At 47.4% G+C, this 27,586-nt stretch overlaps 9 protein-coding genes across 9 annotated transcripts; 6 read left to right on the top strand and 3 right to left on the bottom strand.

Moving 5' to 3' along the window:
• The first annotated feature begins 548 nt into the window (after nucleotides 1-548).
• On the top strand, nucleotides 549-2,662 carry GGS22DRAFT_71605 (ATPase, V1 complex, subunit C). Its single transcript, XM_047967898.1, has 5 exons — nucleotides 549-1,317; nucleotides 1,375-1,469; nucleotides 1,547-1,638; nucleotides 1,712-2,204; nucleotides 2,263-2,662. Exons 1-5 carry the CDS (start codon nucleotides 1,014-1,016, stop codon nucleotides 2,467-2,469), a joined length of 1,191 nt encoding a protein of 396 aa, XP_047823312.1. The 5' UTR covers nucleotides 549-1,013; the 3' UTR covers nucleotides 2,470-2,662.
• Nucleotides 2,654-5,377, bottom strand: GGS22DRAFT_196982 (adenylylsulfate kinase; the record flags this gene model as incomplete). The annotated part of the gene is made up of 3 exons (XM_047965919.1): nucleotides 4,566-5,377; nucleotides 2,823-3,428; nucleotides 2,654-2,693 (listed from the first exon to the last, which is right to left on the bottom strand). The coding sequence occupies exons 1-3, from the start codon at nucleotides 5,216-5,218 to the stop codon at nucleotides 2,654-2,656; spliced, it is 1,299 nt and encodes a 432-aa protein (XP_047823311.1). The 5' UTR covers nucleotides 5,219-5,377.
• A 1,225-nt stretch (nucleotides 5,378-6,602) lies between these two features.
• GGS22DRAFT_153982 (uncharacterized protein) lies at nucleotides 6,603-7,527 on the top strand. The gene is made up of 4 exons (XM_047959955.1): nucleotides 6,603-6,727; nucleotides 6,782-6,905; nucleotides 6,975-7,136; nucleotides 7,259-7,527. The coding sequence occupies exons 1-4, from the start codon at nucleotides 6,725-6,727 to the stop codon at nucleotides 7,411-7,413; spliced, it is 444 nt and encodes a 147-aa protein (XP_047823310.1). The 5' UTR covers nucleotides 6,603-6,724; the 3' UTR covers nucleotides 7,414-7,527.
• Nucleotides 7,259-10,884, bottom strand: GGS22DRAFT_71588 (CBF-domain-containing protein). The gene is made up of 3 exons (XM_047967897.1): nucleotides 10,196-10,884; nucleotides 8,997-10,135; nucleotides 7,259-8,940 (listed from the first exon to the last, which is right to left on the bottom strand). Exons 1-3 carry the CDS (start codon nucleotides 10,751-10,753, stop codon nucleotides 7,617-7,619), a joined length of 3,021 nt encoding a protein of 1,006 aa, XP_047823309.1. The 5' UTR covers nucleotides 10,754-10,884; the 3' UTR covers nucleotides 7,259-7,616.
• A 173-nt stretch (nucleotides 10,885-11,057) lies between these two features.
• GGS22DRAFT_71492 (prolyl-tRNA synthetase) lies at nucleotides 11,058-13,781 on the top strand. The gene is made up of 7 exons (XM_047967894.1): nucleotides 11,058-11,347; nucleotides 11,405-11,492; nucleotides 11,551-11,591; nucleotides 11,656-11,746; nucleotides 11,805-11,887; nucleotides 11,944-12,073; nucleotides 12,122-13,781. Exons 1-7 carry the CDS (start codon nucleotides 11,234-11,236, stop codon nucleotides 13,447-13,449), a joined length of 1,875 nt encoding a protein of 624 aa, XP_047823308.1. The 5' UTR covers nucleotides 11,058-11,233; the 3' UTR covers nucleotides 13,450-13,781.
• A 416-nt stretch (nucleotides 13,782-14,197) lies between these two features.
• GGS22DRAFT_185052 (yellowish-green 1-like protein) lies at nucleotides 14,198-15,741 on the top strand (the record flags this gene model as incomplete). Its single annotated transcript, XM_047964265.1, has 5 exons — nucleotides 14,198-14,302; nucleotides 14,367-14,572; nucleotides 14,645-15,247; nucleotides 15,329-15,535; nucleotides 15,594-15,741. 5 exons carry the CDS (start codon nucleotides 14,198-14,200, stop codon nucleotides 15,739-15,741), a joined length of 1,269 nt encoding a protein of 422 aa, XP_047823307.1.
• Nucleotides 15,742-16,110: 369 nt separating this feature from the next.
• On the top strand, nucleotides 16,111-18,600 carry GGS22DRAFT_71494 (alpha/beta-hydrolase). The gene is made up of 4 exons (XM_047967895.1): nucleotides 16,111-17,024; nucleotides 17,080-17,214; nucleotides 17,303-17,558; nucleotides 17,652-18,600. The coding sequence occupies exons 1-4, from the start codon at nucleotides 16,479-16,481 to the stop codon at nucleotides 18,404-18,406; spliced, it is 1,692 nt and encodes a 563-aa protein (XP_047823306.1). The 5' UTR covers nucleotides 16,111-16,478; the 3' UTR covers nucleotides 18,407-18,600.
• A 337-nt stretch (nucleotides 18,601-18,937) lies between these two features.
• Nucleotides 18,938-25,856, top strand: GGS22DRAFT_71475 (ankyrin repeat protein). Its single transcript, XM_047967893.1, has 9 exons — nucleotides 18,938-20,288; nucleotides 20,347-20,375; nucleotides 20,426-20,975; nucleotides 21,043-21,125; nucleotides 21,181-21,309; nucleotides 21,360-22,532; nucleotides 22,679-23,391; nucleotides 23,449-24,458; nucleotides 24,517-25,856. The coding sequence occupies exons 1-9, from the start codon at nucleotides 19,640-19,642 to the stop codon at nucleotides 25,596-25,598; spliced, it is 5,418 nt and encodes a 1,805-aa protein (XP_047823305.1). The 5' UTR covers nucleotides 18,938-19,639; the 3' UTR covers nucleotides 25,599-25,856.
• On the bottom strand, nucleotides 25,836-27,325 carry GGS22DRAFT_153967 (putative methylenetetrahydrofolate dehydrogenase). Its single transcript, XM_047959954.1, has 3 exons — nucleotides 26,991-27,325; nucleotides 26,200-26,932; nucleotides 25,836-26,143 (listed from the first exon to the last, which is right to left on the bottom strand). The coding sequence occupies exons 1-3, from the start codon at nucleotides 27,191-27,193 to the stop codon at nucleotides 26,048-26,050; spliced, it is 1,032 nt and encodes a 343-aa protein (XP_047823304.1). The 5' UTR covers nucleotides 27,194-27,325; the 3' UTR covers nucleotides 25,836-26,047.
• Nucleotides 27,326-27,586: the final 261 nt, after the last annotated feature.

Genomic DNA, 27,586 nt, shown 5'->3' with positions numbered 1-27,586 from the left:
CCATTTTGCGTCCTCCTCCTATATTCTCTATACCGGTTGGTACATAATTGGCTGCCCCGGGTAACATTAAAGTAAGGAGTTGTAAATACTCCGTTTATTATAAGAGTCTAGATGCAACTTACATGCAAGTCGAATGGGGAACAGGCTGGGGTAGATGTATGCATCTATCTCGCCAAGTAGTTAGATGATTGGTTTCGAAGACGTCGAATTTGTGTAGTTGAAGATGACATTGATAAAGCTCTGAAAACACTTAGTTAGCTATCTTGATTAATAAAGCTTATATAGAGAGGGTCTATATATAGAAGAAGTAGTGAATGAAAGTTGTGGAATTATATGTTATATTAACTACCTCTCAACTTAACTAACGCTGACAGACCATATAGGAGAATAAGAGTTATGGACATGGGGTCATACTAGCCAATAGTACATATTCGATTGAGAATAGAGGATCTGATTAAAATATATGAATGTGTATGGTAATATAAGTTATTCATAAGAATAAGGTTATTAAGGTCGAAGCTGCTTCCTAATGCTGCTCCAGCAGTCCAGTTGTATGTGGTATTGAAACACCCCACTTAAAATTGAACTAAAGCCCTGGAGAGCGTTCGAAACACTGACGTTGACTTGTGCATTTGTACCTACAGTTGTACCTACAGCTCCAATCACACAACAGCCTACAGCCTCAACTACGCAGCTACCTATACTAAATCTAACAACCTACAACGACGACTTTGCTCTCCAGTATCCCTCTTCGTCGCCCGTATTTTTTCTTCTCTATTCCGGGTACCTGTACATCGTCGGTCGGTGTTATTCACATACATATTGTATCTTGGCGATTAGTTTAAATCCAAGACTTTGGTTTATTGAGCAATATTCCCCAACTTCGTCACCAGTAGCTCTCCCACCTCTCTAGCTTTGGCGATCACCCTATCCTAACTTCTACCAAGCAATACCTGTTATATTATTCAGCTGAGGTATAATCCGACTATTTATTACAGCTCTCAACCGCCGCAATGGCTCCGACTCCGGCGAAGTACGTTCTCCTATCGCTACCTCTTAGCACCTTCGACACAGGCGACAAGGAAGAAGCTCTCGAATCTGTCAAGGGAACTATTACATCCAAGAATGGGACTGTCGTGCCATTTCCCGTCCCCAACTTTAAGATAGGAACTCTAGACGCATTGGTTCAGCAAGCCGACGATTTGGCGAAACTCAATACTGGCTGTGAGGGGATAGTTACCAAGGTCGGCGACTCCTTGCGCTCGCTGTACGAAGGCAATGAAGAGAAGGCATCCGAGCAAAAGAACGTTAACGACAGTTCGTTGCCCCTATGACCCGCGTGATCAACATCGCATTGTGTTGACTAGCTTTTAGAGCCAACGGATCAGTATCTACGCACCTTTAGTTGGAACAAAGTTCGTTACAGGGCCGACAAACCTGTTGGTGAACTCATCGATATCCTGCAAAAGGTATGTTTCGCTTCTAGGTATAGTTTTCGCTTAGTATGACTATATGATATGCTAATATGGAAACTTTGGGCTGATAGGAATTGTCTACGATCGACGGTGATGTCAAGGGCAAGTTCAATCAATACAACCAAGTCAAGACAAATCTTGCTTCCCTACAAAGAAAACAAACGTAACCCGCCCCGAAATAGTTGCAATCCTGTCTGGATTCTACATCAAATACTGACATTATTTCCTGGGCTTAGCGGCAATCTCGCAACCAAGTCACTTACGCCGATCGTCAACCCGTCCTTACTAGTACAAGATTCCGAATACCTCGAAACACACCTAGTGGCCGTCCCTACCAACCTTAAGAAGGATTATCTTAAGAGCTACGAAACTATCGCGCCTATGGTGGTTCCTCGGTCGTCTATACAGGTTGCGCAAGATGAAGAGTTCATTCTGTTTGCCGTCACTACGTTTAAGAAGCATGGTGCCGAATTTCAACAGAAGTGCAGAGAACAGAAGTGGACGCCCCGTCAGTATAAGTATGTCGAGGGTGGCAGGGAAGAAGAGCAAAAAGAATTAGATCGCGTAACGCGAGAAGAGAAGAAGGTTTGGGGCGAGGCTTTGCGGTTGACCCGTACCGGATGGAGCGAGAGCGTCATGATATGGGCGCATGTTATGGCCCTCCGCGTCTTTGTAGAGTCCGTGCTGCGTTACGGCTTGCCATTAGAATTCGTGTCTGCCCTCGTTTTGGTAAGCGCACACCATGTCTCCCTAACCTTAACCCGACCTATACTAATCTCTAGAATAGACAAACACGAAACTAGCAAAAGAGGTGAAGTCGGCTCTGGACTCGTCTTACTCATACCTAGGCGGAAACGCGTTCGGGAGAGATAAGAGAGGGAGGATCACAAAAGACGACGCAGCTTTAACGTCGGAGATGGCGGCGGCGGGTCTAGGACACGGAGGTGAAGGAAACGAGTACACGGCTTACGTATACTATGAGTTCGAACTATAAACAGCATGCTACAGCTACAGCTAATTTATTAGGATGGCGTTTCGCGGGCGGACAAATGTCATGGCTAGCATCCCCTTGAAATGGGGCTTCGGTTGTCATATCAAACATGGAATTATCTGTGTACACTTCTTCGGATACAAGTCTATCCAGGATTTCATGTCTCGCCTCATCTTGTCTCTACGTGTTAACCTAATTTTTTGGTTGGTGAATCGACGATTCCATGTCTATTTTTCATTTCTCCTCCAATTTCTTAAATACTAAGCAACCTAACCCCCTACGAAGCAAGAGCAGCGTTACCTGACTGACCAGCAGCCTCGGCCGCAGTAGCAGTCATGGTATGAGTAGGAATCAACTCCTTCTCCTCAAGCCACCTCACGATCTGCGCAACACACTCCTCGACAGAGCTCTCATGGGTCTTAATCACGATCTCCGGGCTCTCAGGGGCCTCATACGGGCTGCTGATTCCCGTGAACTCCTTAATCTCGCCAGCCCGCGCCTTCTTATACAACCCCTTCGGATCGCGCTGCTCGGCAACACTAATCGGCACATCGACATACACCTCAACAAACGGGATCGGGTCATCGTTCGCGCCCGCGCCTTGGCTCGCCGCAGCGTGCAGGTCCCGCGCTAGCTGGCGGTCGGCCCGAAACGGCGAGATGAAGGACGTGATGGCCACGGTCGAACTGTCGGCGAATAGCTTCGCTACCTCCCCGATCCGTCGGATGTTCTCCTGGCGGTCCGCGTCGCTGAACCCTAGGTCCTTGTTTAATCCGAACCGCACGTTGTCCCCGTCGAGTCGGTACGCGGCGAGCCCCAGGTGAAGCAGGTGCTGCTCCAGCGCGGTGGCGACGGTCGATTTGCCTGACGCGGATAGCCCTGTGAACCAGAGCGTGAAGCCCTTTTGGCCCCGGCTTGCGTTGCGCTCGCGCCGGGTTAGGGAGGGGTGCCAGGTTATGTTGCTGCGTTGGGGGTTAGTTATGCTGTTTATGTATTCATCTTGTCTTTCTGCGTTTATGTGCCATCTTGCTTGTTCATTGGTTCTTTATAGAACGTCCAATGGCACAGCTACGGATGGAAGTGGGTTGAGGTGAAAGGTAAGGGACAGAAGAATAGCGGGGGAGGGGTAGCAAAGTCATTGGAATTGATAAAAAAGCAAGGGTGCTTACGTTGCCATCTTTTCCCGATTTTAATACAAAGAGTTTCTCAACACCGGTGAAATTTTTCGATAACTGAAGGTAAGGTATGATGGAATAAGAGGGAATATACAAATAAAGTCGACAAGCAATCCAATCAAGCTCTCATAGAAAAGAGACTTTTATTGGAGCTTTAGCTAGGTGATTTGAGTTACTGACGACTTCTTAGCCGCAGCGGGTATTAGTTAGTTACCGTTTAGGATATCGGGAGTCGGATGACGTGCTTAGACCGGTCTCCGATGCGCGGGAGTGAGCTTAACTTGGCAATTGACTTTATACTTTGTATATTTTAGCAGGTAGGATAGGGGTATAGGTTTTAAGATAGGAGGTAGGTAGGTACCTATTAAACATTTTCTCTTTAAGGGTGTCCCTCAATGGTTTTCTCTCTTATACATCCGAAGACTCATGGTCGACAGAAATTTATCGATACACCTACGCCTACGTCATCTACCTGCGTAATACACAGGGGATAAGTTATATTACCTAGGAGAAAAGACGTTTCGTTCCACGATCTTTGACGTGGTCTTTTGGACACCACTCGTGCAAAGTGCAACACATAATACAGCACCGTAAGATTATACGCGCATGGGGGAGGTAATGTCAAAAGCGTTGGTAGATTCTTCTCTATTAAAAGTCAAGAACGATTCGAATTCCCCAGCCAACCTAACCCCGACTTTATAAGTCTAGTAGGGGTAAAACCTAGACACCGTACGATATCTTAAGCAATGCAAGTCCTCAGCCAAGCAAACTCCATAGCAGGCGCAAATCCCGCCGTCTATCCCGATCTAGTAAAATCTATTCATCATTGATCTATCTTTATCATGTGCTCGTGCTCATGTCGTAGGATATACGTTCGCCATCAACTGTAGAACATATTAGCTACCTAAGTTTCTAAAGAGTTACCCCTTAAATATGATAAGAAAAATACTAACCGCAGCCTGTTTCGGCATGATGAACAACGCCGTCGCTTCCGCAAGAACCAAGGGTTTTTCGCCCTCACCAACTAGTGTCTCAATACGGCCCTCGACCCAGGCCTTACGCCCCTCTACTTTGGTCGTCGTAGCCCTGAGCACGACATACGAGCCCGCGGGGGCCGGGGCGCGATAATTGATGTTAAGATTAGCTGTCATGCCGATCTTATGGGGCAGTGCCGCGAAGCAGCATCTCGCTAGCCCCTCATCTAGGATCGTCGCGAGTAGCCCGCCATGTATAATGCCCGGGTGTCCGCACAGCTCGTCGCCCAAATACGAGATCGACACCAAGCTCTTTCCGCCCTCTTCCGCGAAAATGACAGGAGGCACGACGAGCCGACCCGGCCCCATCAACGTGCCACCCGTCAGATTGTAATTGCGGTATGCGGGCGGGATCTTGAGGTGAGGTCTGGCCTCGGAGAACTCTTCTTTGGCCCGCAGATCTTTGGTCAGCGGGTGGTTCTGGATGAAATCCTCGACCTCACGCTGGTGGTCCGTCTCCGGCTCGAACATCAACAGCGTCTCCTCGTCCGTGGGCGGGTTCAGCAGCGCGCTGACGGCGGGGATGGCGGGCGCGGCTGCCATCACGGTACCGAGCGTAGTGAATACTATGCCGAGGGCTAGAAGGGAGGCGGCGCGGCGGAGGAATGATGGGCGGGGAGGAGGTTCTGAAGAGACCCCTTTATGTCAGCCTAAGTAGGTGATAGGGTGATAGGCACGGTGCGCCGTATCAGATGTAGGGCAGGGCAGAGCAATATACCTAGGATAGGGGATGTGCTGACAAAGCGACGAGACAGAAGCTGCTGGCGAGTCGGATGTAGGATCAGATTTATAGTCGGGTTAACGGGTATCTGACGGTTGCGCACGACGCTAGCCACACCACGGACGTAGGCGTGGACTTGCATGCGCGCGGCGAACATGGTCGCGATAGGGGGTTCCAAGGCCGAGTGGGGGCCGCCCCAAGCCAGCGGATTATTTTCTTTTGTTATTGAACCAATTAGACCAACTCCGATACTAAAATGTCCCTCGTCTATATCCCATCTTTTCTTAGAACAGGCACGGTCTTGTCGTTATGCGGCGGGCTGTTGAGGCATTCCCTCTACGTGCGTATTTTCCCAACGAATTTCGCTCCTCCCAGTTATCCGTCAGCCGCTAGCCGTTTTTGGACCCATCTATTTCCTAAAAGGGATAATACCGAGGTAAATTGGTTATGTAAGCTGGAAGAAAGATCCTACATTCGGAGTTCCAGGAGTTCCTATTTATCTGATATCTTTCATACCAATCTATAATCGAGGCTTAGCTATTAGCTCTTAGCCCCCTATATTAGGGGATAGACCCTTTAGAAATCAATTGATATTATTCTATTGGCTTTCGATAATATTTATCAATCTCCACCAAAAGCATTGGTATCGAAGACAAGAAATCATTGCGTGGGTGGCTAGATTATTAATGAGGGGCGCATCTAAGATCTGCAAGGGACGTGAAACCTACACCCGTCGTAAAGACCCTATTAAATGGATCTGAACGATGTTTCAGAGTCTTATTTATGGGTGAACTATGACGTCTGTCTGGATATACCTAAATTCTAAAATCTAGACAACCAGCAAAGAGAATGCCCTTTCCTTAAGTGATAGCAACTAGGGCAACTAGGACTAGGTAGTTGCCGTTTAATCTACAACCCCGGCGGCCTCCGTGTTAGCGGCCAAGCTCATACAGCCAATCCAGTTGTGAAATTCGCCTTGTCCTATTGAGTCTCCAGTCGCACAATATAGCTCGCAGCTACGTAAGCACCCTGTCACTTGGCAGCATCAACCTACTTCTGACGCAAACCACCACCCGAACCTGTGGCATTCTATGCCGATGATTCGATAACCTGTTTATGTAAATTGACAGGTCTGTCACACCATGCTCGAGTGATCCCCACGTTTTCATGCGGAGTATAAACATAAGAAACTTGAACTACCTCTTCGCCTCGAAGCTATAGAATCTAACTATCAATACACACTAACAGATACCAATTTCGATATTCAATTCATAAATCATACCTACCTACCTACTTTGACAAAAACCGATAAATATTACTTCACAATCATGGTTAGTAGTATCGTATATACCACCAGCACGCTTAGCTAAACCAATTCTCCCTAGGCCACCGCAGAAACCGTAGATCTAGGGCCTGCTCATCCCCCTAAGGAGGAGTCTATCAAAGCCTTCGGCGAAGTCGAGCACGAGTTGAAGAAGCAACTTCTACATATGAAACACACCTACCTAAGTAAATCTCCCCTCTCCCCTTTTACCCCTCTCCAAAGCCACCTACGTAACCACAACTAACCCGCCCTAGAGCACGAACCAGAATACTTCGCAGCCGTACAGGACCTCAGCGACGGGGACCTGACCTCATTCACTTCCTCCGACTTTGAGGAGGTCCGCGTCGGTATCTCGGCGTACGGCCTGCACCTGTTCGGCAAAGTGCGCATCCCGGCCGCGTCGGACGCCTACATCCGTAAGTAACCCCCTCCACCCCCTCACCACCAAGACCCATTCCCCACCAATTTCGATATATAAAGCGACTTGTGTTTCCGGAAACGACGAAAATCACCAATACAGGCTAACTCGACTAAAAAGACATCCGCCTCTTCATCGGCGGCGACGGCCACGACGAACCCGGCGTCGCAACGCTACATAGCATCCACACTGAAGATGCGGAGGATCCCGAGGGCGGAAGGAAGTACCGCGCCATCTTTACCAAGGATGACCCGCTGGAGTGGTTTGACACCTAATCGCATTCAATTTCCGGGTTAATGTGTTAGATTTAGGATGGTTATGGCAGATTAACGAGCACTGAATGAATGAACAAATAAATGCAGTAATGTGATAGTTCGCATCAAATCGGGTATCTTGAATTTTCAAGTATCTGTTCCCAGCCGGAGTGAAAACGCCCGTGACTACTCTATGTTCATGATTATGGCTTTCCGCTACTAGTTTACAGATCATCCTCGTCTTGAGCGAGCATCTCTGCGTAGTCATCCGCGGAAGCGAACATGGGTAGGCTCTTGATAGCCTTCCTTCTCTTAGTGCGCTCCGATTCTGGTTTCTTCTCTTTCTCTTCCTCTCCCTCGTCCACAGGCGCCTTCTGGAGCTCCGAGTCCCCTTCGTCGTCATCATCATCCGAGTCATCCCAAAATTCGACTCCACCCTCTTCTTCATCTTCCGATCCATCATCCAACTCCGCCATCTCCTTCTCCAAATCTTGGTCATCATCGAGACTCATCAGGTCATCGAAATCGGCTTCGTCGTCAGACTCACCCTCGACCTCAGGGCGGGAAGCCACAAGCGCATCCCAAATCTCGTCTTCCGCAGCCTCCTCGGCATCTTCGCCCTCCGCGGCCTTGTCCTTCTTCGCCTTCTTGCGCTGGGCCTGTTCGGACTTACCAACCCTAGAGAAGTATTCATGGAAGAAGACGTCTTCTACGGCGACATCCTCACTCTTCTTATTCCAGAACTCTGCCGAGTTTAGGGAGCTTCCCGCTGCTTTAGCCGAAGGCTTGCTCGACAACAGGACGGAGCCCTGGCCGCTGGCAGCCACAGGCTGCATGATGGATACGCCCTTCGTCGAATCGACGGCCTTGGCGTTGCGGTACACGAATTTATCTAAGAAAGCTATGAGCGTGTGATTCGCTAACTCTGGCTTTTGAGCGGCTTTCCGTCCGCTTATTAGAGCCGACGCGAAAACATCCACGGAAGGATGATAATGCTTGAGGAATGGTAGTAGTTCCCATAAACAGCTGCGATGCGCATTGCTGTATTCGGGGTTTCTCTTTCGTCCATCATAAACACTATCAGCCTTCGTAGGTTGAGCTTCGGCCCCGCCGGTAAGTGTCTCGGCTGGGGCGTCTGAAGCCACACCAGGAATTACTTCGTCGTCATCGTATTCTTCCGGCTCATTGATTAATGTTTTAATGTCAGGGAAGGTGACGCAAAGGTCGATTATGAGATACATTATTCCGCAGACAAAAGAAGGCTGGTGCAAGTTTAAAACTTGTAACATCCTCTTGACAAATGCTTTTACGCGGCGGACATCCACGTCAGCCTTCAAGCTTCGATACAGCAGATTGAGGTAGAGGGCCTGCTTGGAAGAAGTGATGAGACGGGGGTCCAGAAGTGATTCGTACAGAGTGCGGTAGAATCTGTCCGTGGCAAGGTGTCGGTTAGCTGCCAGCTGTTGAATGAGCATAAGGGCTTGGATGCTCGTATTGAAGTTAGATGAATGTGTGATACGGAATAATGTATCCAGGTGAGACTCGAGACTGCGAAATATTAGTATGACCTCACTACGTTAAGTTAAGGGAATAACGAGACATACGTAGACTGCTCTGCTTGAGAAAATGGAACAGCTCGGTTTACCCCGGTGAGAATGGCCGATACAAGCTTTTCGGCAGCTTCTCGATCGCCTGAAGCAGCCTGGGCCTTGTCCTCAGGTTTCTTCACTGGCTTGGATTTTTGATAATGGCGCTTGCCTCCTTTAGGGGCATCGGGATTGTTATCAAGTTGGCTAAGCTCTCCGCTCTTTAGCAAAGAGACAAATAGCCCAAAATATATATTTAGCAGGGAGTCTGCAATTTGAGGTTCCTTCGTGCTGAGGATAGTCTGATTCAGTGTGTTGATGGCGTAGTACTTGGCTCGGATATGCTGGCCTGGTCTGAATATGATGTCCTGTTCGATACTGCGTATGACCACTTGCTTCATTCCAGGATGAGAGTTCAGGAGTTGAAGAATTAGGTAGGAGGCCCTCGAAGAAATTTTACGTTCGCGGTCGCCAAGCTTATTTACTAAAAGCCTAAGCAGGTTGGACTCCTGCTCGGGCTTGTCTCGCAACAAAGCATACGCCAGATCAACCGCCTTAGTACGAGCATACTCAACTTCATCATCACACCAAACCTCGAGGTTTTGAATCATCCTGAAATAAGACTCTTTCAACCAGTCTTCGAAAATCCACGATATTAAGTGCTCTTTGGTGATTTTTCCAGGCAGTTTTTGACCGGCGGACCAGGTTTTCACATTGTACTTCTGCAGAGTCCCAACGAGACCTAGCTGGGAAGAGAAGAGACGCAATCGCCTGTCGGACGGTAGAATCATTCCCGGCCCAAACAAGTCCACCAGAGCAGCTAGAGCAGCCAGGGCCTGCCCACGACTCCTTTTCGCCGAAAGACCAATGAGATTCTCGAGGGCTTTGATATTATGTATGGGGGACTCCTGGATTGCCAAAGTCAAGGCTGATACTTTATCCGACATCGTACCTGAAGACATGATAGTGGACATGAATCTGTGTGATGAGGACGCAGACAGTGTCTTGCTATATGCGACACTATCTTCGTCTAAGGTTGATTTGGCGTAGGCCTTTAACTCAGCTATAGCAGCCGCATAAGGAGTGATATCATCTGAAGATGGCGTCGGTAAAGTTCTTAAACTAACGGCGTGCCAGTCAGAACGAGGTTCAAATTTCTTAGATGACAATCAGTTAAGCTTTCACAAAGAATTTGACTTATAGAGATGCTTACTAACCGTCTTCCTTTTTGGATCTCGTATGGACTTCTCGTCACTTTTTATGACTGATGCGTCGTCATCTTCACCTTCATCGTCGCTGGCACCATCGGCTTCATTCATATCCTCATCCGCTCCCTCAGATTCGGATTCCGGTCTCACATCGTCAAACCCAAGACCAGCGGCAAATTTAGCCAACTCAGCTTGGAGACCCTTATCCTTGTTCTTTTGGCCCTTCCCATTATAAAGCTCCTCGTCGTCGGAGTTGGCATCTTCCACCAATTTTAGATCCTCCTCATCCCCACCGAGGGCCTTAATTTCATCCAAAAGGCTGCTAGACTCAACTTTCTTGGAAGCAACAACAGGCTTCTGTGTCTTTTTCGACTTCTTATCGTTCCTGCGGCCGTTCAGGTCGGATGTACTCTTCTTCTTATTCGGAGGTGGCTGGACAGGATCTATGGTTTCATCCAGTTTCCTTTTGCCTTGACCCTTTTTGCTCTGGGGTTGCTTGGAATCCGTAAGCTTGTTTTCGATCTTAGCCGTCAATTGCGACAGCGCTGCATCGTCGAAAGACGCCATTGAAACAACAATTTTGAAGCCTAAGCCTCTTCAATCGTTGTCAGGAGTTCGGTCGTGAGGAGGCTAAATTCGTGCTGTCGTAAGTTGAGGATAGGGAACATATCAGTCCTAAGTTTAAGGTGTGGTTTATCTAGCATTGAATGCGACAGGCCAAAGAAAATTTCAAATTCAGAGAGTAAAAAAGTTGGCGGGGCCGTGAATAGCGGGACTCATGTCTATCGACCAATAGATAAGGCACGATTACTTTACCTAGTACTTCGTAGCTTCCTGCATGGCCGGACATCCCTGCAATCTATCATTAATCCATGAATTTTCAAGTACCAGTCCTAAATATATGCACTGTATTTCACTGGATTATAGAAATTCATACTTCGTTATGTTTTCAACGTGAACGTATTTTCGGCTTAGGATTTGATACATATACCCTTGACAGTATTCTGCCCTAAAGTTCTAAAATCAGTTGAGCATGCCATAGCTAAGATGATACCCCTCTCCCGTATACCAAGGAGAAACCATGTATCTGCTTTTAAATGCTCGATGGTGTATGGCACTCGGCCTTACAGTGACCTACGAGGTCCAGTGAAATACAACCTGGTTCGAACAACCCCCTTCATTGAATATTATTAGAATTTGTATTAACGGTGTTGTTAGGATCAATTTCATAAACAGGATCCCTTCATCCGTCAGACTAGATTTGGGATCCCTGCATCTCAAGGGCTCCAAGCCCGTCATAATGAGAGTGTGTAGACTCAATTCTAATGGTTACTGGTGTCTCGTTATTCTAATATGTAAACTAGCTACTCACGACAAGTTAATGCGAGCCGGCTATCTACGCCAAGTAGGTATCTAGATCAGGGGTTACTCTAATTTCTTTATACTTGTCCTAACTCTTTATATTCAAGTCACACTCAGGGGTTCATCATATGCTTCCTCTAGGTCTAAGGGTTGAGGAAAAGTTGCAGGCGTTAATAGATAAGTATATGCTTCAGATAGGTAAGAATCACTTGATCCTACTACTGGCATTATTCGTTCTTTACTTACCTATGCAAAGGCGCGTCTAAGATGTCGCTATCGTCTATTTCTCGTCAGTCACTATGGGAAAAAACGAATCGGTTAGCGGGCTATGGCCAGGAGGTGAGCTAACAGAAATGATTCGGAAGTTGTGTTCATCCTGCTCATGGAATTTCTAGCTATTTCGCTTTCGTGATAGGAAAGACGCAGCCTTATTACTTGCGCCAACTCATGAAGAAGAGATAACGGCGCTTGTGTCGGAATCGTTTAATTCTTACAAACAACTTCCCCTGAAGCTTTATCAGATTGGTGAGCTACATTGAGTGTCTGCCTATGAACAATTTCTCACTTTAGCAGGTCGTAAATACCGCGATGAGTTTCGCCCACGGGCAGGACTTCTTCGGTCTAAGGAGTTCCTCATGAAGGATCTCTATACTTTCGATTACTCAGTCGAGTTAGCACTTTCTACCTATGAGGAAGCACGGGCTGCTTACTCCCGGCTTTTCGATGAGTTAAAGCTCCCAATTCTATGTGCAGAAGCTAGCTCTGGCGATATCGGAGGGGACAAAAGCCACGAATATCACCTTCCTTCCTCGCTTGGAGAGGATTTTGTGGTGAGATGCAGCAGCTGCGACTACGTCGCAAATGAAGAGGTTGCTTCTACACAGATTTCTCCCCCGGAAGACAACAAGGAGGATATCGATTGGAGCACCGTTAGTGTCTGGCGCGGTGTCTCCAAAGATAGAGAAACTCTCATCAACGTCTGGTATCCTGCTTCGTTCAAGGGCAGCGATATAAACACACACGCTATCAAAGCAGTCTTTCCCGAATTAGACTCAAGTCTTGACGACTCAATTCCCTTTTGGTCTTCTGCGCCTCCTAATTTAACTAAGCCTAGAGAAAGCTTACGAATAATGAATATCGTCGATTTTCGGCTTGGACCACATTTTACCGGAGCGATCGAAGCCAGGCTAAAGAGCTCATCTTCTAAACTAATAATACCTAAAGATAGTGACATCAACGTTTCTGATACTACTAATAGTTTCATTCTATCATCGGCGGATGGAAGTCTCCTCAACGTCATTCATATTCGTGATGGCGATACGTGTCCCCGCTGTGAGTCTGGAAAGCTAGACGTCCAAAAAGCAATCGAACTCGGACATACATTCTTTCTCGGAACGAAGTACTCTCAGGCACTCAACGCCAGCGTCGACGTACCTTCACACTTACTTGGAGACGAAGCCATGTCATCTAAACCAGGGGGCGTAACGCGAGTACACTATCAGATGGGTTGTCATGGTATTGGTGTATCTCGCATGATAGCTGCCATCGCAGACCATCTAGTCGACGAAAAGGGGCTCAATTGGCCGCGCGCCATTGCGCCTTTTGAAGTAGTACTTATTCCGAACGAACATTCGGAAGAAGACAACACCACCGTGCTACAACACCTAACAGAGCCAAATGGCCCCCAACCCTTCGATATAATGCTTGACGACCGTAACGGAACGATACCATGGAAACTCAAAGACGCTGATCTGATAGGATACCCAGTTATTGTACTCCTGGGTAAAAAATGGACGGCGAGTCGACTCGCAGAAGTTCAATGCAGAAGACTGAAAAGTAAGGAGTTCGTACCACTCGAAGATATTCGTGCGCATGTCGAAAAACTTCTTTCACAACTCTAGAAATATCTCAGGTAATATAGGGGATTTCGAGAACTTGCGTAGGTATTTTGCATGGAGGCTATTCGTTTTGGCTGAAGAATTGAGAGATAATTGACCAAAGAGATCTTTACGATTAAGCCAACCTGCACATGACCATCACGAGCCGTCCTCGTTATACGATAATTCCAAGTCAGCCAAAATCTCCCCTCGCCTTGGCGTCCAATAGTGGACGAATTCTGCCTTTGTTTTACGCGCCGAGCTGAAACTGGTACATGTTTCGATGAGGTGAAAACCCGTTTATATTCCGTAGAAGCGATTGTAATGAAAGCTACCAGCCACTTCATCATCCGAACCGTGATCATCAGGACTGCCAATCTAGGTACCTTCTACTATTTCCATGTATCATATCCGAGACTTACAACTTTCAATCCTAAGTGGTATGGCTTGCATGAGATCTGCACTCGCTCCTAAGACATTCCCGGTCCTCATGTATCATATTTTAATCTAAAACTGACAAAGCAAAGCACCCGCAAGAAAGGCTTACGAAAATTCAAAGCGCGAGAACGCGGGCATCCCCACACGCCTTTCCGTGCCACCCATCCTTCCGGATCGTCCGATTCGACAATATCCATATGTACGTAGGAAATTCTTCAGCGATAAAAGGTCCGTTAGAGAATTGTGGCTTTAGACCTGCGTCTGCTAGTCATTAAAATTGGTCTTGGCTCCGACCGTCGAACTTAATAGGTACCTAGACATAAGCGTCTTCGTCATGGCCGCGCCGGGGAACAAGTTCTTCATCCAGGAGAAGCTGAAGCTGACGGCGCCTCATCACGAGAGCTTCAAGGCGCTGTGGGAGACGAAATGGAAGATTCCGGTAATTTGCCTACCTACCTTGGATTTCCCCGTCAAGGGGTCCTCGGACTAATTCGCGGGAGTAGTGTAAGATGGGTATATACCCATTCATGTACGGCGCCATCGCCGATTTCCAACCCGTCGTCGACGCCATCGTCGCCAAGGGGCTAAAGAGACCCTACGACTGGGACGAGTACGCGCAATGTTTTTTCCCTACAGCAGAGGAACTCGTAGCCCACGCCAGAGCCGCCGAGGACGAAGGCGACAAGGAAAAGGCGTCGGAGTTGTACCTGTAAGCAGCGGTCCCCCTGCCCCCAAAGCAGGTAATTAAACATAGGTACCTACCTACTTACCTATATGACAGACGCGGCTCAGCCCTCTACCGCATCGCGCGCTTCCCCGCCCCGCGTTCCGAGAAACAGGTTTACGCGTGGGAAAAGGGCAAAGAAGCCGCGATCAAGGGGCTTAGTCTGGAGCGGTACCCCACGGCCGCCGTGGAGATCCCGCACGTCCACGCGGTTAACGGCGACGGGCCCACACTCCCCGGTTTCTTCCACTTACCTGCGTCGGCGTCTGCCTCGAGTAAGGTGCCGCTGGTCATCATATTCACGGGCCTCGACGGATACCGCACCGAGCTCTCGGTGTGGAAGACGGGGTGGGCGCAGTTGGGGTGCGCGACGCTGGTTGTTGAAATACCCGGCACCGGCGATAACCCCGGGGCACCGAATGATCCGGCGAGCCCGGATAGGGTGTGGAGTAGCTTGTTCGAGTGGGTGGCGCGGCAGGAGGGGATTGATCAGGGCCGTGTCATTAATTGGGGGTTTAGCACCGGGGGTTACTACTCGATACGCATGGCGCACACGCATGCTGATAAGCTGAAGGGCGTGGTGGCGCTGGGGGGCGGTGTGCATTATATGTTCGACCCGGAGTGGTTGGATGCTGTGGATGACTTGGAGTATCCTTTCGAGTGAGTTATCGGAGTTCTCTTAATTGTTGGGGTGGTGATGGGGAAGTCGAAGGGCTCTTGCTAATGACAATGTCTCGAAAGCCTAGCTCATACGCTCTGTCATAAATTCGGATACACGGATTTCGAGCAGTTCAAGAAGGAGGCACAGGACAAGTTCTCCCTGTTGAGGACTGGGATATTGGATAAGCCGTGTACGCGGCTCTTACTCGTTAATGGTACCGAAGACGAGATCTTCCCGATCGATGACTATTATCTGTGTCTGCTACACGGAGGTCCTAAAGAAGCTCGGTGAGTTCAATGCAAGCCCCTTTCTAATGCAAGGAACCTGTCTAATTATTCGATCTAGTTTTGTCCCGGGAACCAAGCACATGGGCGAACCTGAATCTTTTTCTATTATTTTGAAGTGGGTCTTTAAGCTGTTGGATATCGATGGAGATGTTGGTCGGTTTTTATCAACTATTCCATTCAAACCGAAGTACGAGGTATCGAGGTAGTTGGATACGCTCAGCTGGTGGTTGATAATACCCATCATCTTTTCGGAATTAGCCGATGCTATATGGAAAACAAATTTACTATTATAAGGCAATTCTCTAGTTATGGTGAATTATGAAATAAAAAAAGGAATTGTACGAATAGCGTGGAATATGTATTACTATCAGGACTTGAATGTTATTGGGGATTTATGGCTTGTATTGTACCTTTTTTCGGTATAGATTATATTCTCACCGAATGCCTCGGATCCCGACGGGCTGGTTCACCGTAGTGATCGGCGCGGGGCGGACTTGGGGGAGTGGATTGAAGGCGATAAGACAATACCTAGTCAGCCAGATGCATAGATGCCTAGCTTCCGATGGGCTCTAGTCGAAGCCAGGGATGTATGTCGACATTACTGTTAATGTGACCTTCCTTGATAGTGTAGTACATGGTATAAAAGAAAACGGGTAAGCTTGGGTACTATAAAGCTACCCATCTACCCCATTATAGGAGTTTGGCGATAAAACTGGGTAGATATTCAAGGTTATCTCATTATCATCCATACCAACAACTTGTTTACCCCGCTGTCGGCTAGGGTAATGAGATCCGAAGAAGACTCGAAATCCTCTAGTCGTCGGAAACCGACAGCGAGAGGATCTTGGTATTATTATAACCAAGATTCCAGCTGACTGCGGATTCTTTCTCGGTCCATTTTGTGACACTCGACGGTTAGGGTTATTGAAAAACCATATTACCAATGGCAGTTTTGAAGCTTGCAGTGAGCCTGCTGGCGACAACTTTAGGTACAACAGCGGCAATCACAAGGGTCGACCCTATTGTATCAATAAAGAATGGAAGTTATGAGGGTCTCTATCTCCCCGCTTTCGACCAGGACATCTTCCTCGGTATACCTTATGCTCAAGATACTGGCGGTGCAAACCGGTTCCGTATCCCGCAATCTCTGGACGAAACTTGGAACGATACGCGGGCAGCTAAAGCCTACGGACCTGGATGCCCAGATTATTATCTATCGGCTGAGGTCTTACACGGTATGAGTGAAAACTGCCTCAGTATCAATATCGTACGGCCGGCTGGAATACGACAGAATGGCAACGAGGCTCCGCTTCTCCCGGTCATGTTTTGGATCCATGGAGGAGCATATCAATATGGTGGCAGCGCACAGCCTCAGTATAACCTTACGTACTTGGTCCAGAAGTCAGTAGATATTGGCTTTCCTATAATAGGCGTCAGCCTCAACTACCGCAAGGGAGGATGGGGAAACATGTACTCGATCGAAATTCAGGCAAGGGGCAATCCTCCTCTTTATTTTTTTTTAGCAGGCTGACAAGAGGTTTTAGGGATCTGGAAATACAAACTTAGCATTACGAGACATGCGCCTAGCTTTAGCTTGGGTACAGGAGAACATTGGGAGTTTCGGCGGCAATGCTTCATCAGTGACAATATGGGGACAATCAGCCGGGTCATTTGCAGTTGTATGTCTGAGCTGAGTATAATGAGAATTTGACACGAGAACCGATGATAGCAAAGTACAACCGAAGCTAATGTGATTTTTCTCAACAGGGCCAACTCGTAATGAGCTACGGCGGACGGACAGATGGTCTTTTTCATCGGTCTATCCAGGAGAGCGGAAGTGCGACAACAGCTTGGTGTAATGGATCGGATTGGTACCAACCTATTTACAACAAGATCGTCGACCAAGTCAATTGTAGCTCGGCACCGGACACACTAGAGTGTTTGCGGACAATCGACTACGAGACCCTTTACCCCTTTTTAAATTCCTCGGCTATTCCCGGTCCAGGTTTCTATCCTACTGTTGGTAAGCATTGCTCTATTTGATTGCTTAGGATAAAGCATTCCAAGGCAAAAGTTAGTCTATGCAAGGTAACGGGAAATTGCTGACATACAACAGATGGTGATGTATTACCTAACTACCCATCAGAGCTCCTTCGAGCTGGACGCTTCGCACATATGCCGCATCTTTATGGAACAGTCTCCGACGAGGGTACCGATAACGCGCCACTAGGTATTAATACAGACGCGGAGTTGCATAATTATCTTTTGTACGGCGTGGGCTTTGGATTTCCCGCCGGGACCGTTGATCATATCCTGGAACTATACCCCGATGACCCGGCGCAAGGTGTTCCTGTGAACACAGGCGCAGAACGCTTTGCTGATAGAGGATGGCAGTATAAGCGCGTGGCAGCCATTGTCGGCGACATCTTCTATCATGGACCGCGGCGGTATGATGCGAAGCACTACGTCAAGTATTCGCCGACGTATATATATCGATTCAACACTCGGCCGTGGGAGAGCACGTCCTCTAATGCCACTATTTCCGGGGGCGGGGAGCTTGCGCCGGCGTACAAAGGCGTCGAGCACTTTAGCGAGGTAGCTTTCGTTTTTGCGAACCCGACAACGGTGGGGCCATGGCCCGAATACCGCAGACTGAGCAGCCAACTTAGCACCCAGTGGATCCGGTTTGCACATACAGGAAACCCAAACGGCCCAGGACTACCACACTGGCCGCAATATGACGAAGCAGAAAATGGCCTTAATCTGGTATTACAAACAGAAGCACAAGGAGGGTCGTACGTCGAAGATGACACATATCGGTTAGCTGGACGCGAGTACCTGACGCAGTGGTCTAGGAGAAGGCATGTATAAATCGTGAAGCGAATGCCCACGAACGAGGACCTATCTTAGCAGTCTGTATGGTATAAATATACCTACTCCGACGTGGTTTCGGCGATTTCAAAATGAGGCCTATTATTCGTGTTCGTAAATTAAGTGCGAAACACTTCATGACTTGGTTTTGTTATATGCAACCTTGACCTGCGTGGGTATTATCTGCAATATGGAGTGCTGATCTCATACTTGCTAAAATCCGAAGGCTAGGTACCTATGGATGATATGCGGGCGGCTTTTAAGCAAAGATATAACGATCCTGTAGTCCTATCAATGAAGCCGTTGTACGAGCCCGCCAACATGGAATATGCTCAATTGCGGTGAGCTGACGTCAAGCAAAGGCAACAGAGTCCTTATTGGAATCAATCACCTAGACAAATAGGCAGACGCTGACCGCTTGAGCATCAAACTGAGTATTGACTCATCGATGCTGAGATGATGGTTCTTATGATGGAAGTTGAGCCAAGTTGAAACGATGAAGGGTTTACCGGTAGGCAGCTAGGGTGTACAGACCTACTAAAAGCAACTAAGAAAGTCTCACAATTTTAGGCAAGACTGCTAGGTGGTACCTATGCTTACTACCCTAGCTGCCCAGTTAGAAGCACCAAGTCACAAGACTTCGCGACTGCGCTGCTGCGTCAACCCCTCGGCCCCTGCGTTCCTCCACTATAACCCCTCTTGCCACTCCATAACCTTTTCTTTAACTTTTCAAAACTCAGAAACATCCTTGTCTTCCCAGGCACCAGTCGCGCTAGATGCCTTCAGCTCTTCAGTAGCGCGTTATTAACCGAGGGTAGTTGCGAATGGTCTCTTGCCAACATGGCGCTATCCAATTCATCAATCTCTATATGCCTGTAAGCATCGTAATACCTCAGGAGACTTTTGATCTGTTAACCTTCCTTATTGGCGAGTCTGCCTAGTCTTGACGATCAACCTGCCTACATCGAGATCCATACCGACCTCTTAGTCTAATGTTCTCACAACGAATATAAACCATTTATAACCTCCAGCTTCATTTCTATCAAGTGTAGTTTTCTCTCATGCATGTCTTGACTTAATTGACTTGACACATCTCATATTCTCATATTTCTGTCTTCTTACCGTCTTAAATTCTCTTATACTGTTACCGTTCTCCTTAACTACTTCACGTCCCCTAGACTCCTTTACAAGATACTTCGTTATTTGTGTCAAGCTCAGCTGAAATCGAACACGATGGCCGTCTCAGCCCTTCCGAAGCTGCCCGTGGCTCACGATGTGTTGGCAAATTACATCGCCAACCATCCCAAGACTCCGGTGAGAGAATTGATGGATCCTTATCGCAAATTTGAAGCCCAACTGCGTGAGATGTACGCACAGGAACGCAACAATCCCGTCTTAGACGACCCTTATGTCAATGTCCTACCCCTTTTCACTAAGGATACCCCAAATATTAAGACCCGTGCGCGTAACCTTGAAGCAGAATCGCCCAGCGAAAAGGAGAAGTACATCATGTCTCTTCCCGACGATAAGCGGCGCCCTAACGACTCACCCGCTGTCGTATCTTCTCTCAAGGAGTTTCGACACAACTTCGGCGTCTTTTCAGAATCGTCTCTTGTTGAAATGAACTGGAGCAATGTCATTGCTGCTGGTTCGTCTGTCGTCAACTGTCTTCTTCCCGTTCCAGATCAATACAAGAAGTCTAAGAGGGCTCTTCGTAACTACTATCACGAAAAGTTCTGCCCGGCTTCTGACGTTGATTTATTCTTGTACGGTCTTAGCGAAGAGCAGGCTGTTGAAAAGATCAAAGAAATTGAAGCTCGGATCCGTGATGCGATCCTCTCCGAGGTCACAGTGGTCCGAACTAAGAATGCCATCACAATTTGTAAGTGTGAATTGTATTAATACGTCCGAAGGCTACCATCTAACTTGATTGTAAATAGGCAGCCAATATCCCACTCGCCATGTCCAGGTATGAACCAATTCATCTTGCTCATCGTCTTTTCTATTAACGCATTTCAGATTGTTCTCCGAGTATACAAATCAATCTCTGAAATATTGACTGGATTTGATATTGATTGTTCTGGTGCTGCTTATGATGGAAGCCAAGTCTACTGCACTCCACGAGCTTTGGCTTCGTATATCACCCAGATCAACCCTATTGATCTCACGCGGAGAAGTCCATCATATGAGAACCGTCTTTCGAAGTATAGCCACCGAAATTTCGAGGTTTACTGGCAGGAGCTTGATAGATCTCGTATTGATCCTACTATCTTCGAACGTAGTTTCCATAGGACTCTTGGACTTGCCCGCTTGCTCGTCCTAGAACGTTTACCGACTACGAACGCTAGAGATGAATATCTCAGGAAGCGCCGAGAGGAACGTGGAAGGCCACAGTTGGATAATCGGTTTCAGTATCGCATCCGGGGAAATATCAAGGACATCCACGAAGATGAGGTGGCAGATTGGGTCGACGAAAGCGAAGTCTCAAACTACCATACCTTCAGTATTCCGTATGGCGAAAAGTTCCACGCCAAGAAGATTGAAAAGCTTTGCTATACGAAAGACTTGCGTAAGTAAACGCCTTTTTTTGTGGCTATTGAATGATTTTCTTTAATCGGGTTGTTAACCAAGATTAGTTCTAAACGCCGAATGGAACCAACCTAAGGAGAGGGAAGTTTACTTGCATAGACACCCTGCTTTCTTTGGACGAGTCGAAGATGTAAGTTACCGTGTCATTAATTTTACAAGCCGAACACGACTCTAATGCTTTCAAGGTAATCGGCGACTGTTGTGGCACCTGCCCAAAGCCGCACACAGCTGAAGAATTTGAAGTGTTCGAGAAAGAGAGTGCGATCTATGTATCAGGGAAAGTCACCTTTCGTATCGACGATCCAGGCAGACAGGTAAGCATCCTTAATCACATAAATTCGGTATGATTCTAATGATTTTATAGCAAATTGGTTCGTTCAACCCTCTTACGGATGATGACTGGACTGAGATGGCATATGTTGGCAACACTGCTCGCTTATGCCAGGCAATTGTCGATGGAGATATCGAGCATGTCGAAGATTGGCTTTCGCAAGAAGGTGCCGACCCTAACAAGAGGGATTACACTGGCAGAACCCCTCTACATCTTGCCGTTATCAGCTCAACACCTCAGGTAGTCAAGTGCCTAGTTGACCGCGGTGCACGCCTTGTCTCTCGCTTAGCCGATGGCCGAAGTGCACTTCACCTAGCTGCAGCGCGTGGCGATGTTGAAATGGTCAGGATTCTACTCGAGAAAAGCGAATCGAATGAAGAAGATGAGGAAGAAAAGCAAGACCAACGCCGCAAAGCTCGTTCTACAGTGAACAATGGTAATGAAGTGGACAAAATTGACCAGAAGGCCACTGCTACTAAGTCCGACAATAAACCTGATGATGAGGATTCGGAAGCAGACTTGGTTAGCGATGCTTCTTCTGAGGATGGCAATGATGCAATATCTATCGCTACTGGATCATTTGTCAAAATCGGCAAAGATGGTGAAACTGAGGAGAAGGATGCAGCGATCCTCGATGAAGATACGAGTGAGCCGGACTTCTACAAGGTCGACGCTGTCGCATGGGATTCCAAGTGCAGCGCTCTGCACTATGCTATCGTTGGGGGCCATTGCGAAGTTGTCAAACTCCTTTGCCAGGAGTTTGGTTCTGATGTGATATCGCCTGTTAAGATTGGTGATGGATCATATTCAAGCCCTAACGTGGCGATATTAACAATGGTCTTGGCCCTTGCTCTCCCTGTTGAGAAAGCCCTACGCATGGCAGAGACATTACTAAGCCTGGGCGCAACATCTTCGCAAGCCGATGCGGATAGCATCACTGCATTTCATCGATATATCCAAAGTGGGCCACCTGAGTTGGTTGAGTGCTTATGGAATAAGGACAAGATCGGTGTCAAGGCGGCCCTTAACCATGTATCCGTCACAGGCTCATTCTACAGCAGTGAAGTTACAACTCCACTGTCGACAGCTATCGACAATGGCGACCCGATACTTGTCCTCAAGCTTCTTGAGGCGGGAGCGAAACCCCAGATTGACTTTGACTCATGGTTGAAGGGTGCCAAGTTTGCCTTTGAAGGTCAGCTTCGCGTAAGTTTACCCCTAATAGTTTTTTTTGCTCATTATTCATATCCAACTTCTTAAAACAACCTAAGTGCCTATTTAAGGCCTTGGTAGTATAACAGGCGCCCTCTCAACGATACAATCACTAACTTTTTTTTAAAAAAAATTAATAGGATTACGAAAACAACGTCGCACGTTACAAGGATGCTACTGAACAGCCATTGGTAATAGCTATCAAGTCACTGCATCCTTCCAATGCTATCGAATTGTTAGAGAGGGGGGCTGACCCGAACACGCTGACCCGAGCGAGCCACAACGTCATTTCGAATGACTGGTCTCGAAAATATCACAAGGGTCGATCTGTTCTCGACGTCGTCCATGATTTACTCAAGGAATATTGGGATTTTAGGAATAATTTGACTGGTACACCCGAAACTGGACGGAAGCCAGGATTCTATGCTCCTAAGAAGGGAATATATGTTGAACGACCAGCAGAGCCCTTTGGAACTACTGAGTTCCTTTCAAAGTTCACCGAGGGCACTTACACACACTATCTCGTTTCCACCGACATCGCAGATCGAACCAATAACTACAAGAAGCAGCTGGAGAAGTTTGAGAAAGAACAAGCTGAGTCTGTTGCCGAGGAAGAATTAACAGAGATGGACGAAACCACCCAAGATCTCATCTCGCAACTTGAAAGAGTACTGGAACTTCTCGTATCTAAAGGTGCGAAAACTTTTAGGGAACAGTACCCTGACATACAAGATCCCCCCGAATCTCCAAAGGAGTCATCTGAAGACCGCTCCTCATTACCGTATACTCTGGAAATCAAATTTCCCCACGCCACAGATGTCACCGACGCACGGAAGGATGCATACATTAGACTGTAAGTGTATCTCAATACTTCATATTTCCTTTTGACATTGCTAAAAAAAATTTGAAGCTTTGAAGCAGCATGGACAGGCGATCTCGAAGTGATCAAATCACTCACCTTAGCTTCGTGGGGTGTAGATGGACAAGAATCGCCTCTCAAGATGGCAGTGTCCGATATGAAAGGCAACAATCCGTTCTCACTTGCATTTCTTCGCGGTCATTATGAGGTATCGAAAGCAATTCTGGAGATTGCACAGGCACAGTGGGCGCCGAAATCAGATAAGACCACTCGCTTCACAATGAATAAGGATGTTAATGACGAATATTATTCCTGCGAGGAATCTGAGTCTGATGACGGCGATGAGGTTGAAGTATATAAGAGGGTCATCGATGACCAATTCACGATTGAAAATGTTGGTCAGGTCTCTACGCAAGTTAAAAGCCAAGTTCTTGCTAGTGCACTCCTCGATTGGGAGGTGCCCACGTTTGTGTCGTGCGATGGCTCGTTCAAGGCGAAGGAGAGGAAGACTCTACTTCAATTCGTCATATCTGAGAATGACGCTAAGGGCTTCGACTTCTTGATCAATTTAAATGTCCACTTCGCTCGTGAGGAGCCTGTTGGGGATGATAATGATGAAGAGAACCGATTTTACATGTTCCCTCAGCGCTACTTCGATCACGCTTTGTGGCTTGGGCGAACAGAGATGCTTGCTAGTGTCATTCGACGAATCGGCGCAGGAATTCCTATCGAAGACTTAGTGAAGAAAAGCGGTACGGAACTCAATGTGAAGCCTCGCTACTACCAAGGTTTGAGCGTTTATGGGAAGAAGAGGTCGGATTGGGCTAAGGCTGGCCGCAATCTTGTAGTTAAAGCCACCGGAAGCAAGATCCCGCCCTTGCTTTCAGCTGCTCTCCAGGGCTCGTTGGAATCTATCGAGTGGTTTGTCAGCGACACACCAATGCGACACTATGTGGAGTTTGGAAAATCCAAGGTTGCCAAGGAGGATGTTCGCCTGAAGCATCTAACTGAAGCGTCTGGTGGATTTGATCGAGCGATTTCCAAATGGCTCGGTGTTCAGAGTAAGTACATTGATCTCTATTTCGCTAATTGGATGCATCTTTCGCTAACCGCTATTAGATGATCTTGTTATTCACTGCGCAGTAATGGGACCCAGGGGGGAGAAGACCAATAAACTCATCGAGTACCTGATCAAGGTTTGCCCATCATCTTTCGAGGCAAAGTCAGATGAAGGATACACCCCTCTATATCTAGCTTGCCTGCTCGGAAGAGTCCAGTTCGCAAAGACACTTATCAATGCCGGAGCCGACCAGTCAGTGAAGGATAAGGATTTCAACAATGTAATCCACGCTGCCTTGACGAACAATCCCGAGCCCGAGCGACTCCGAGAGCTCCTAGATCTTCTTGATAAGGATCTAAGATCTCATATGTTCCTCCAACGAAATAATCTCACTCGCGGTGGTGATACACCTCTCCACTTTTGGCTCAAGGAGGCTAATCCAGTGCAATACTGTTGGAATTACTGTCGAGGCTACAACACTTCTCGCCGCGAGCTCCAGGACGAGAATACTGCTAACATCAAGATTCTCAAAGTAATCTTAGAACTCTCCGGCGGTGCAGAGCTCGAGACCCTCAATGGTGCCGGTGACACAATTCTCCACACCGCAGTTCTTCGTCATCTTGCGGGTCACGTCCGAGTGCTCGTCTCCCAAAATCCCAACGTTCTTTACCGCGAAAATGCGGTTGGCCGAACTCCCGGCGAGATAGCCTATGATTTCTTCATCAACTCTAATGTAGTCGACATAGAACCCGTCGTGGTTAGGCTTGATACGGGGAATGGGAATATAAAAACCGTATTGCTCAAGAAGAAAGGCTTTTCTAGAGATAAAGAATCAACCGACTCTATCGGACAGAACCGCAAAGAGCACACTTGGCAAATCATTGAGGAACAGCTCGGTAAGGCCGAGGGCAAGCGTCGCCTGGTCAGCCTCAACGAGGCAAACGACGTGGCCAAGCGGCTAGGCGAGAGCTACTCCTGGCAGCGGTACTTCCAGAAGCGCAGAACTGCCGACGACGAACAAGAGGTGGAGGAGCAGCGAGGGAAGGATGATGAAAAAGAGGTCGACTTCGTCACGACTGAGTATAGGCTTTTCCGCGACACCGCATGGATAGATGAGAAGGAAGACGGCGAGCGAGACTAGGTTCTTAACGGTATTCTGCGGTTGCTTTCAGTGATGTTACGAGTGATTTTATTAGAGATGCTATGGATTTTGGAAGTGGATCTGGGAGCGACGAAGGAAATAACGACGAGCTTACGTTTTCTTATGTAAATTCAGCTGCAGCTCTTTGCTTAACGGGAAACAAATTGGCAATGCATGGAAATTTGTAAACATACTCTACGCTTCGGAGAAAGTATACAACGCAATCAGGTACCTAGGTAGATAGGCAAGTAAACGAACGACATGGTTCGTCATTTCAATGGAATGATTGATCGGTATAATCTACTATCAGTGTATAAATAGATTGAAAACTTTTAATACCCATTTCTAACGCCAGAAACCCATTGTGTTCTACCATTGCTCAGGTAAATAGACTGAACAGTCTGTTCGTATAAGGTGCAGAGATAGGAAAGAAATTTCAACCCCTAGAATTAAATCTCGTGCACAAATGCTTCGTTTTTAGCCTTCTGTGTGCTCTCGTCGGCTGAACCGTCTTGGTTGGTTGAGGGGCGGTTTGCAATTAGGCGCTGCGTTCAGTTAGTACCTATGCACCGAATATTCATTCCCGGGTTCAACAACATACCACTAAGTTCCTCAGCAACACGGCGATGGTGACTTTTCCAACTGAAGGCACATAGATCGAAGCCTTCTCCTTAATAGCCGGGCCATCGAAGTTCCTGTAGGAAGAAAAGTTGATGCAAACAGTTCCATCACGGATAAGCTCCGTTGGCACCTTGTAGCTCTCCACGGGAACGCCACCGATAATAACGTCACTAATGGGTATGCATTGCTCCAACGCCCATCCTTCCTTCTCCTGGACTTGGTGGCGCGGCTGCTTGATACCCTGGCCACGAGTGAAGAGCTGAACTCCAGTCAAATCTACGGAATATACGGTGGCGCCGTCATTAGCGAGAAGAGCAGCTAGTGGCCGGCCGTTAACCTCCGAGCGGTTGATAACGGTGATAGTCCTCCCGAAGAGACGGTTTCCATAAGGCAGGATGGAATTGTAGATTTGGAGATATTCTAGGATCTTGACCACGGCTAGCGGGGTGCAAGGGAGAATAGACTTCTTCAGGTTTTGCGGAGGATCCAAGAACCTGATATTGTAATACATGTTGTAGATGTGTTTATGGCAAAGGCCCTCGACATCCTTGGCAAGTGACACGGTCTCCTGGACGTAACGGTCATGGGCAGGATTGCCAGGGAATATGGGATAGTAGACGATGATACCATCAACCTTGTCGTCCTCATTGGCGCTTACGATCTCTTCTTCCAGTTTATCTTTGTCTACTTGGCGCAAGTCGAAAGTGAAGCCGCTAATTTACTCAGTAAGCGATTTATTCTAGCGTGCAAATGCAATTACAAATTTCTTACTTTTCTTCACAAGTCTTCTTTGACCACTCGGCATACTTGACAGCTGCGGGATCATCATTTGCTAGAAACGCCACGAGTGTTGGTTGAGTCTCGGGATTTTTCTGGATGGATTTTAATGTCTCCTTCACTTCAGCGAGGAGGCCCTTAGCAATGGTGTCTGCTAATATGACCTTGCAGGTCTTTGGCACGTCTTGAGAAGACATCTTTCGACAAAGATTTGATTTCGACTGAATTCAATTAGTTAGTGAATTTTCTATAAATACAAGATTTTGATTTTTTAAAATTGTTAGATTACAGTAGCACATGAGGTATAAAATTTTGTGAGAAGTATAATATCGCTATTGTACGGGTAACATCCAAACGCTAAAAGAATGCAAGGCGAGAGTGAATTTTTAACGTACCTGCCCCTCTGCAATTGCCCCGCGATTGCGATAAAAAAGACGCGGTAGGGGCAACGACAGCGTGTGTACACTAACGTAAGCTGTGTTACGAGAAAGAGAATTTTCCACTATACAACAACGACAGGAGTGTAATAGACTATGTGAAGGAATGATTGAATATATGAAAGAAGAGAATGAAAAACGAGTGACTAAACG

Source organism: Annulohypoxylon maeteangense (assembly GCF_022496945.1).
Source record: "Annulohypoxylon maeteangense strain CBS 123835 unplaced genomic scaffold GGS22scaffold_2, whole genome shotgun sequence".
In the NCBI taxonomy this organism is placed as follows: Eukaryota; Fungi; Ascomycota; class Sordariomycetes; order Xylariales; family Hypoxylaceae; genus Annulohypoxylon; species Annulohypoxylon maeteangense.
The sequence above is the reverse complement of the archived record's forward strand: the minus strand, read 5'-3'. Positions and strand labels throughout refer to the sequence as shown.